This window comes from Egretta garzetta, unplaced genomic scaffold, assembly GCF_000687185.1.
Source record: "Egretta garzetta isolate BGI_Z169 unplaced genomic scaffold, ASM68718v1 scaffold209, whole genome shotgun sequence".
Lineage (NCBI taxonomy): Eukaryota > Metazoa > Chordata > Aves > Pelecaniformes > Ardeidae > Egretta > Egretta garzetta.
The window spans coordinates 3,032,417-3,043,128 of NW_009260839.1; the positions used below are offsets into that span (position 1 = coordinate 3,032,417).

A 10,712-nucleotide genomic window follows, 5' to 3' on the forward strand; every position below is an offset into this window, starting at 1 on the left:
CATTCCTGCAGCTTTTTCAGCTTCTCCTGGTGAAGGCGCCAGGAAATATTCCAAAGCATTGCTAGGGGTAAAATTTAATTGCATTGCAGAAAAAAAAATGCCGGAGGCATGTGTGAGCACGTGTGTGTGTGTGTGTGCACAACAGCAGAGAGCACCAACAGTTGTTTCCCCACATGCCCGCCAGCCCACCCAGCTCCCAACCGCGGGCACACACAGGGCTCCCGGTCCTCGAGGCTGCCTCTGCAGCAGGACCGCAGCCATAAGGGCTGAGCAGCTTCAGGGGTGCCCCAGCTCACCCCGCTAATTGCCAATGCCATGTGTGCTAAAGCACCAGCGTAGGATGCTCTGGGCATTTCTGTGCCAAGGACTCCATGTATCGCCAATCGCCGGTGGCTTCCGCTTTACGTTAGGTTTTTCTCCCCCCCTCTATCCCCATGTCCTTGTTTAACACTGGCCTCACACCAAGGGATGCTGAAGCCAGGGCTAATGGGCTCCAGCGCTGCTTTTTCTGGAATGGGGGATGAACTGGGGGCTGGAGATCGCTTTGTCCCAGCGCGGGGTCCCTGTTCACTTACGATGGCCTTCTCCCGCCTCTTCTCCAGCTGGCCCCGGTGCCCACTCCCGCCCTGACACTGCTCGCCGTTCTCACACCTGGGGAGCGAGGAAGAGGAGGTCAGCCAGGGGGTGGGGTGGGTCTGGCAGGGAAAGCTTCAAACGCCAAAGAGAAGCTGAGACACACGGCATCTGCAGCAGCGGGCGGGCAGGCGCTCGGAAGCACCGGCAGCCGAGGAGAGATGGGGGGCCTGGGAACACTGGAAGGGACACTGCAAAGTCCTTTCCAAGAGGTGCTGGGGGGTCCCCAGCCAGTGCTTGTCCCTTCCCAGGCACAGCTCTGGCCCCTGCCCATGCCCCATCGCCCCCTGCGCGATGGAAATCCCTGTCTGCTTCCCCCCCGTGCTGCTTTCTCTGGACATGGATGAGGTTTTCCGCAGCTGCTGAGGTAGTACCAATTATTTCAATGGCTTTTCTTTTATTAATTAGCATCTTTATTACTTGGACTAGCAGACCAGAGAGAGACAGGGCTGCCATGTACGAAGGCAAAAACACAGGTTGCAAGAACAACCCCAAATGCCCCCCCCCCGCTGCCCCCTGTACCTGAAGGTCCGTCTGCTTGCGGGCGATCGGGACCGGCAGCACGAAGACCCCGAGCTGGACCTGCTCCGGGAACAGTAATGCAAACTGGTCCTGGAAAGGGGATTTCTCCGCAGGCACAGCTTGGTGTCGCCATGCTCCTCATCCTCCTCTTCTTCCTCCTCCTCCTCCTCCTCCACGGGGGAGCCGCTCTCACTGCAGCTGTCTTCAAAGACGGTGTCATACTCGGGGGTCTTGCAGAAGACCATGTCCTCACCATCGAGAGCACTGTCCAGAAAGCCAAAGTGCTTCGTTAAGCTGGCTCTGATCTCCTGGTCTCTCAGCTGCTTGACGCCGTCCTTCCACAGCATCTCGCCTCCCGCCTCCTTGCTGCCGAGGTCCAGCCCCTGGTAGTGGGCAGCTGGGACCCTCTTCTTGTGCTCTGTCTCCACCTGGCCCAGGGGCTCCCACGACTTGAGCACCTTCCTCTGCAGGGTGACCTCGGGCTTCAGCACCTGGCAGTAGTCGTGGTCCCCGAAGGAGCGGGAGAAGGGCCGCTTGAGCACGCCTTGCTGCTCGGGGAGCCCGGGGCGCCCAGCAGCTCGGCTCAGGTGGGCGAAGAGCTCTGTCCTCTCGGGGTGCTTCTTGGGGGCTTTCTGGGAGGCTGCCACATCCCCTGCACCCCCGGGGATGGGGGCTGTCCCGTCCTCCTTCCCTGGCTCCTGGGAGATGTCTGGCTTGTACAGGTCCTCCTCGGCAGGCTTGTACGGCGGAGTGGTGGGTGGCGTGAGACCTGAACCCCCCCGAACAAAGGGCAGGAATCAGCCCCTGCCGTCCTGCCCCAGCCCATCCTGATGCCTGAGCCGAACCAGGCATTGCAAGGGATGGAGGCTGCTTGGCTCCCACAGCCTCATCTATCCAGTGGCACTCAGGGAGAAAGGATGCCTGATCCCAGAAGGGATCAGAGGACCCTCTCCCTTTCCTCCTGGCTCATGCAGAGGCCCCCTGAACTGCCCCCCATCACAAATGCATCCTCCCAGCACTGGCACCACTGAAGGATGCAGCTTACGAGCTGCTTGCAGTGCTTGGATGCGGAGGCAGTGCACGGGAAGTCCCCTGCATCTGCAGTGCAAAGGGGAGCTCCCGGGCCAGGGGATGAACTTGGCTGGGCTCAGCCAGAGCTGGCAACTCCAGGCTGAATTTCGGGTAACTTTGCCCCCTCCCAGGGAGGATTTTTGCAAAATTAAGAAAATTAAAAGCCTTTCCTACCTGCCGTCCCACACAGCTCCACGGTCAGCATCGGCTCAAAGTTTCTTTTCCCAAAGGTTGGGTCACTGGAGAAGAGGAGAAAATAAGAAGAGAGGAGGTGTTTAGGTGAACCACAGTCCCTAGAAAACAAAAGGAAGCTGAGAAAAACCCTGCCTACAAGCCAGCCCTCCCACCACGGCTATGCCTGATGGAGTAACTCCGCAGAGGGGTGCAAGGGGCAGCGGGCGAGCAGCGTGCCCTCCCCGTCCCAGCCAGAGCTCCGGGGCACGTTGCCCCTGGCACACAGAAATGCCCTGCCCTCATCCCAGGGCTCTCTGAGCTCTCCTTGTTCCCCACAGCCCCATGCCCATCTGCACAGCTCGGTCTGCTCTGCAAAAGCAGCTTTGCCTGGTCACTGCAGCTGCATGCCCAGCCAGACAAACCGAGGCAGCTTTCCAGCCCCAGCGCGGTTTTAGCCCCGTGTGCACTTACGTTTGTGCCAAGGACAGTGTGAGACACCTGGGTGTTTCTGAAAGGCAGGGAGAGAAGCAGGGTTACCAGCAGAGCCATGCTCCCTCCAGCGCCCGCGGTGCTCGGTGCTCGCAGCGGGAGCCAGGGCCCCTCTGCAAGAACCATGGGCTTTGCCAGCCTGAGAGGTGGCAGCATCTGCGGGAGGGCTGACACTGCCGGGGCTGAGCCACTCGTGCTCACCAAGTGCTTGCACATAGCTGCAATTTTGGGGCACCAGTGCAGCTGAATCCCAGTGCCCAGGCACAGGGTGACCCCATGGGAAAAAGGGACCCGGAGGGATGGGGCAGCCATGTCCCTGCTGGGTTAACACTACACCAAGTGCTTCATAAGGATGGGGAAACTGAGGCAGGAGGCCCCCATGGATTGAAAGAGCAGCCCAGAACAGGGCCCCAGTTCCCCAGGCACGGGACCCCAGAGCCAGCTGGCAGAGGGGCCAGGGCTCGGCTGTGCTCGGGGCTGCTCACAGCTTCCCTGCCAGCGGTGCCAGGCGCCTGGCCAGCAGCGCTCGCCTGCGGCAGGACCGGCACGGGCAGCATGGGAGCATCGGGGAAGGGCGAGCAGAGCGATGGCCCCCGGCCCCCCTCACCTGCTTGCTCCAGGAGGGCACAGCGCCGGCTCTCAGCCCCATCGCCCACCTCCCCAGCCCCTGGGGAGCCCAGGGAGAGGGGCTGGGGCTCCACTGGCGGTGCCGTGCTCCTGCCATCTCCGTCCTCTGTGCCCCCCACCTCCACTTCGGCTGCGGGCTCTGCGGCAGAGAAGCCCTCCAGCGCTGGGCACGGTGCAGGCTCCCTGCAGGCCAGTGTGTCCTGGGGGCCACGGCTGTCCCCTGCCTCCTGGGGGATGGAGGGCTCGGGGGGTGGCTCATCAAGGAAGGAGAGCCAGTAGCCAAGCTCAGGGTTGAGTCTCTTGGACCGGCGGACGGCGTAAACGGTGCTCTCCTGCTTGCGGGCCACCTTCCCCATGGCTGCGCCCGGGGCACCTGCACGCTTCCCAGCATCGTCCTCGAGGCCACCCAGCTCCAGTGGTGCCTCGGCCCCAGGGCTCTGCCACGGCTCACCCTTCTCCGGTGCCATTTTGGCTCTGGATGTGCAGGTCTCACCACTGTCCTCCCCATCCTGGGCCGGTGGCACAGGGGAGCGGGAGCCAGATGGCCCAGCCAGGGCAGCGTATACAGGCTTGCCCAGGCGGTATGGCTTGCTCACATCGCACAGCAGGTCCCGCGCCAGCAGCTCCTTTAGGATGGAGAAGGATGCTCCAGGCTTCTTGCAGCCTCCAGCTGCCTGCCAGGTGCAGCCCGGCCGGTGCTGGGTGCTGCTGGGGGGGCCCGGCTGCGCGGGACAGTCCGGTTTGGCTCTCTTGAAGGGGCTGCTGCAGGGCTGGGGCTTGGCATCAGTGGCATCGCGGGCGGGCAGCTTCCGCGGCGGCAGGCAGTAAGTGTGCATGTAGCGGATGAGCTCCACCACCGAGTGCATCTCCCCCTCGCAGGAGAACTGGCCGCTGGAGCCATCCTCCGCCGAGGAGAGGGGGGTCACTGAGTCGCCGGAGCTCAGCGAGTCCTCGCTGGAGTCGCTGTCATCCTCGTGATGGGCGCAGTCGCCCAGGTGGCGGTGGCTGCTGGGGCACTCCTCGGGCACCTGGGGGGCTTTGGTCTGGGGGCAGGGGGCGGTGGAGGTGAGGTGCCGGTGCAGCTCTGTGCAGCTGCGGCTCTGCACCTGTGGGACACTCGCCCTCCTGTCCCGGGGACCCTCCACCTTCAGAGAAGAGAGAGGAGAAAGTCAGCCCCGAGCCCTGCAGCCACAACCTGATGCAAGTAGCAGGCATGGGGGGAGAATCTGGGCTAACAAAGCCACCCCACATCCTCGAATCTCCTGGTCCCAGCCCACTAGCATCCCGACCTCCCTGGGGGTCAGCCCCATGCCCCAGGGGGTTTCCACTGGGCATGCAGGTCCAGCAGCCCAACCGCTGCCCCCCCAGCAGCCAGCACGCAACGATGCTCCCTTTCCCTGGGAGGAATTTGCTGCTCTTCCCAGGCAATCTAATTTGCTGGGCCTAATGCACCGCACAATTACTATTGGCCAAGCAGAAAACTCTTTGATGGCAACTTCTGCTGGGTTTCAGGAGATTAGCTTAAGTGACGGGGCCAGCTCTGCAGCACGGCACGCAGCTCTCCCCGGCCGATGGCTCCCGGCTTGGGCTGCGAGTCAGTGGGGAGTGGGGCGAGGGGGCGGCCAGGCAGCACCCAGGGCTTTCACAAACCAGCACTCAGGGAAGCTGGGAGAGGCCTGACCCCACTGGGTCCAAATGAGATCGAGACGTTTCTCAGCCCAGCACAAAGCCCGAAGGTTTTGCTGAGCCCAGACTGCAGCCCCGCACACACAGGGACGGGATCGCCATGCGCTGCTCTGCCGACGGTGATGGCCCCCGCCTGTCCCCAGCCCCTGGCCCAGCTCAGAGGCTGCCCATAGTCCCCAACACCATCCTGCGGTGACCTCCTTTAGGACGGCTCCTGAGAGGCGGGAGCTGGGTGGGCTCGAGCTCTGCCCGCCGAGCAAGTACCTTTGTGCAGGGCCGTGCAGGTCGGGACTTAAGGGTCCCTGGGCGCCGGGCACTCCCATCCCGCTGAGCCTCACAGCTCGGAGGCACGTGCGATGGAGAGAGGAGCAACTTCTTCAGCTACAAAGAGAAGCAGCAAGAAAAGGAGTCGGCATCACAGTGAGGGCAGGAGAAAGCGCTGGCGGGGCCACAGCCCCTCGGCTCGTGCCTGCGCTGGGCATGTCTATTGCTGCGCACCTGACCCAAAAATGGGGGGGGGATAAAAAGGCCAGCAGGCATTTCTCACCTCCCCATGGCTGCAGGGGCAGGCGCCTGGCCGCACGCAGCCCCCAGGGGGTTGGGGGTATCTCCGCATCATTCACCCATGTCCCCACGGGCCACCCAGCAGGTCAGGGCGGTGGGGACATGAGGGAATTTACTTCCCAGGGGCATCCCCACACAGGAGCTGTCGTGGCCTCCAAACTTCTCACTCCATCAATTCTGCCCTTAGGTGACAGAGGCTTTACATTGGCATTAGTGACAGCTTTGGACTGCTCGCTTGGGTCCCCATGCAAGGCTCATTTAGCCGGAACATCCAGAGAGGGCTTTAATGAGCTTGCAAGGTGTTTTGCAGATGCAAGACCCTGTGGGACCTGTTGAGGATCTCCCCCAACAGGCTCTGTCAAGCCCACGGGCAGTGAGAGTGGGGCTGTCCCTGGGTTACCCACAGTGCCACCACTTCTGATGGCACGGTCAGCAAAACATTTTTCTTCTACTCAAAACCATTTTTTGTTTAGGGGAACAAAAAAAAGAAACCCCACACCCAGCAACAGCATTTCATATTCCACCCATGTCGCGCTAACAACCAAAGGCGACACAGCTCAACAGCAAGACGACTGCGTAGGCGCATGGGGACTGCACGGAGGAGACAGATCTGGGGCTCCCGCGCTGGCCGGTGGGCACAGAGCCCCGGGGCGGGCACGGGGGCTTTAAGGGGTGATAGGAATAGGGGGTGCCCGGGGCAGGGTCTGCCGGGAAACGTCAGCTGGGACACCCACAGCTTTAGGCGCACAGCTCCTGTTGGTGGAAGCAACCAGCACCTTTTCTCCCCCACCCCTGCAACGTATACATCCTATATATACACATACATATTGTGTGTGATATATACCCCCCTGTGCAGGGCGTGGGCGGTGGAAATGCACGCTCTCACCACTGGATGTCACTCCTCCCCGCCACAGCCCCGGCTTTTGGGGAGACTCGGCGGCCAGGCTGGGGGTCCCTGGGGGGGGTGCTGTGAGCCCCAGGAGGGACCGGGCTGGGTGCCTCTGTCCCAGGGGACTTCCCAGGGACAGCGGTGATTTGCAGCAAATGCTGCCAGTTAGTCCTGGCCAGGAGGGGGAGCAGGGCTGGAGCCCCGATATTGCAGGGCATCAAGAGGGATGCTCCGGTCACCAGATCCGTAGGGACTGGAGGTCACACAGCCCCCGAGGGGGTTGTGGTGGAAGGCATGGGGGGGTCAAACCCTCCCACTGAAAGTGGAGGGCATGGGCTGTCTGATGCTCCGGCCAAGCCTCCTCTGTCCCTCCTGCGAGAGCAGCGGGGAGCTCGGCTCTGAGGCCACCATTGCCCCTGGGGGAGCAGCCACCGTCACCCATGGGCACGGGGCTGGGATGCACTAGGGAGACCCCCAGGCAGCCCCACATCCACATGTCTGATTAAAAGCAGGTGTGGGTCTTGCCAAAGCAGCCCCCACCCTTTGACACCCGCCCCCACCCCCTTCATATATATATATTTGTATACAGACAGCTTGTTCCCGTGAGGATGGTGATGGAGGTGACAGCAATGATGCAGAACATGTATACGTATACAATACAAGTATATGCTTTGGTATTGACGGTTAAAGAGAGTTTTAAGCCTAGAATGAAAAAATTCAGACCTTTGCTTCCTATCATACCCATGCAGCCGGCTTATCAGGGGCTCATCCAAATCCACCTTAAACAGTAGGAAGTGGGTTCTTACTAGAGACAGCTCATCAAACTCGGGGGCCAGGGACGGCCCCCCCGTGACCAGGGCGGTGGGTTTGGGGGAGGGGGCAGGCGAGGTGGAGGCATGGTTCAGTGTGTCCCCCTCTTCCATAGTTCGGAAGGCAGCCAGGCCCATGTCATCTCCCTGTATATCATCCAATGTCTCGGTGAGGGCTGCCAGCAGCGCTTCGTTCTCGCTGTCTATTATCTGAAAGGAGCAGGCAGAGAAGAGCGGGGGGGTTAGGCTGGGCAGAGGGACCAGGGGATGCTGGGGAAGAGGCAGGGAAGAGGGGCTGGCAGTGCCACACCAGCACCCACGCTTCCCAGTGACCCTGCAGGGGACCTGGGAGAGCTTCTCCCCAGGGAAGCACCAGGATGGGATCAGGGGGAGAGAGACCCAACTGGAAAAGGAGCATCAGTCTGTCCCCCTGCACCCCCAGCAGGCAAATAATGAATCAGAGCACCTTCTCTCCCTATAGTTGCCCCCACTCCACCATGAGGCATACAGCAGCAGATAAAGGTTCTGTGATTAAAAGGCTCCTTGCCCAAATCCTCCCGACTCTGGGCAGCAAGCTCCCCGCCGGCGCTGGCTATCACAGCACTGCTGCGCAGGGCTGGGAGCAGCACCCAGCTGGGACGGGAGCCCGGGGAGGGGGCAGGCACAGCCCCCTGCCCCCTGTGGGGCTGGGGAGGCCCGAGGGGGCATGGACAGTTATTTGCAGCTCTCCCGACAGGGAAGGCAAAGCAAATGTGGAGAGCCCTAAGCTCAGCCCAGGGCTGCCCAGTGGACAAGAGGGCACGGGGTCCCCAGGGATGCACAGGGGAAGTGCAGCCCGGGCTTGCACCACTGGCCAGATGCCATAGCTTGCAACAAGCAGTATGGGGGTTTTTTTTCTCACTAAAAGCCCCCAAACACAGGCACCTCCAGCTCGACAGGGGCTCAGAGCCCTCACGCTTAAAGCCAGCTGTGCCCAGCACTCTGCGAGGGACCTATCGTCAGAGCACAGCCCCCAGAAGGAGAAGGGCCTTGTATTGCAGCTCCCTGATCTATTTTTTCAGCAAAAGGCAAGATCTGGGGGATGCTGACAGGAGATTTGTGAGCATCTGGAGCTGCACTGAGGCTTGCACTGGGGCTGCTCCTGCCTCCTCCCTGCTCACCTCCCCAACCAGCCCCTCAGTCTCCTCTCCCCATCTGGGCTTCTCCTGGGCTGATGCACCTCCAGCCCTCCCAGCACCGTCCCAGTCCCACACAGCCCCATGAGTCCCCTTCTAGTCTGGAAATATGGTGCAAAAAGCCCAGAAGAGGATTCAGAAGCTGAGGAATGGCTGAAGCGAGCCAGGAGTTCCTTCTTTTTGGTCCTCCTCCGTCATATTCCGAATGTAAACCATGTCCAAGAAGCAGCATGCTACCATCAGCTATAAAATTAGCGCAGGGGTAAATTCAGGCTCACACGGAGGACTGTTGACTGCACACAGCCCCCTGTGTTTCTCTCATCTTGTTTGAAAATTAAACATCTTTTGTTCCATGCCCTAACCTTGCTCGCAGTTACTAGAGCAGGCTCCAGGGAAAGGCAGCAGGATGCTCCATTTTTGGCTCCATTTCTTTTCCTCCTGTTATTGGCACGAGACTGCTGTGCATACAAGTTCAGTGGGATACATTTCATCATACTCCGCTGCTCCTAATGGGCCTGTCTTTTGCATTTCTTTTCTGTTTATCTTTTCCCCAGGAAGTTCAGCGGAAAATATGCATCTCGTGATGAAGGTCCCTCAGCTGGACTGGACCATTTTCAAGCACAGCATAAGCATAGCATAAAAGCCAGAGGGTTGTTATTATGGCCAGGTTAGAAAATATTGGGGCTTTTTATTTTTTTTTCCCCCCTTGTTTAAATACAAATCCTCCTCCCTCCCAAAATGCAACCCAGAGTTGGTGACCAGCAGGCACCAGTGGGTCACAGCCTCCTTGTCTGAGGGGGTAAGGGCCTGGGTGCTGCTCAGGAGGAAACAGTGACCCCAGCCCCTGAGGATGGGGCACATCCAGGGCACAGCATGAGCTTTGGGAAAGGCAAGTGGGCTGCCCAGCCTGCTCTGCCCCAGGTCCCCAGGCAGCCTCTGCAGCTCCCTGCCTCCAGCCTGCCTGCGCTGTGCTCACAGCCCTGCCCTGGCACCACAGCTCTGCGAGATGCTCAGCTCTTCCACAAGGAGAGGGCAAAAATGTGCCGAGGGACAAGGCCCAGCCCTGACAGTGCCCAGGAGCATCCCCTGCCCCGGCACCACTTTGTACCACACGGCCCCAGGTGACGGGGCCATCCCAGAGCGCCGGCGAGGAGAGAAACCAGCCGCCCTCTGCCAGAGGGACCCCAGCCCCAAACCAGGGAGGATGCCAGAGCTGGAGAGCTGGGGGGGGAAATGAATATGCCTGCCCCACGCCACAGCCCTGAGACCCCCGGACTGCCGCCCTGGCACACCCCGCCATCCCGGGAACTGAACGGGACGTGCTGTGCACCAGCCGTAATTCCCTTTTAATACAACATCACGGGGGCCTGGCTCAGCAGCCCTCCTCTGCTCATCCACCTCCTCATTAGCTTTACTCTGCTTGCTCCCTTTACAGCTGGCGCGCAAATTAATGGAGCGCTGATCAGCTGGGGAGGAGCTATTAATAGTTGTGTGGGTCCCCTCCTCCCTCCCTCCTTCTCCCCCTCTCCTGCTCTCCCTCTGCCTCCATCCTCAGGTCCGCTGTGCCAGAAGGATGGGGGTACCTGGAAGAGCTCGGAGTCATCGGTGCTGTACTGGCTGGAGTCGGTCTCCGAGTGCTCCCCGCACCACTGCAGCTCGCTGAAGCAGCCGGCCGAGTCGAAGTCACTGGCATCCAGCTGAGATAAATCAATCTCGGGGAAGTCGGAGTAGAGGTGCTCCTCGCCAGACACCTCATACTGAGGAGAGAAGAGAAAGGGGGTGAGCCCATGGCCACACCAGAGGGGCAGGCAGCAACAGGCAGCAGCAACTGCCTGCGAGGACGGCCGGTCTCCCCATGTGCCGTCGCCGCCGCTTGAGCCCATTGCTCAGACCCTCTTTCGAATCAGCAAGTGGCTCTGGGAGCAACAACATGGCAGCGGAGGGCACAGGGAGCACCTCTTCACTGCACATCTCATGAATCCGTTTGCTCAGCCCGGCACTGGCACTGCTGGTTACTGAAAGGCGCCCCGCGACTGCCACCCCCCCTCTGCGTCCCGCGCTGTGGCAGGGGGG

At 60.9% G+C, this 10,712-nt stretch overlaps 1 protein-coding gene across 1 annotated transcript in view; it reads right to left on the bottom strand.

Moving 5' to 3' along the window:
• PPARGC1B (PPARG coactivator 1 beta) overlaps positions 1–10,712 on the bottom strand; it is a 15,248-nt gene that overhangs the window by 2,272 nt on the left and 2,264 nt on the right. The window contains exons 2-9 of the mRNA XM_035902482.1: positions 10,223–10,416; positions 7,462–7,674; positions 5,467–5,583; positions 3,497–4,661; positions 2,872–2,908; positions 2,401–2,465; positions 1,156–1,924; positions 576–651 (exon numbers count right to left, since the gene is read on the bottom strand). Of these exons, the coding sequence (XP_035758375.1) occupies positions 576–651; positions 1,156–1,924; positions 2,401–2,465; positions 2,872–2,908; positions 3,497–4,661; positions 5,467–5,583; positions 7,462–7,674; positions 10,223–10,416 (2,636 nt within the window). The remainder of the gene's footprint in view (positions 1–575; positions 652–1,155; positions 1,925–2,400; positions 2,466–2,871; positions 2,909–3,496; positions 4,662–5,466; positions 5,584–7,461; positions 7,675–10,222; positions 10,417–10,712) is intronic.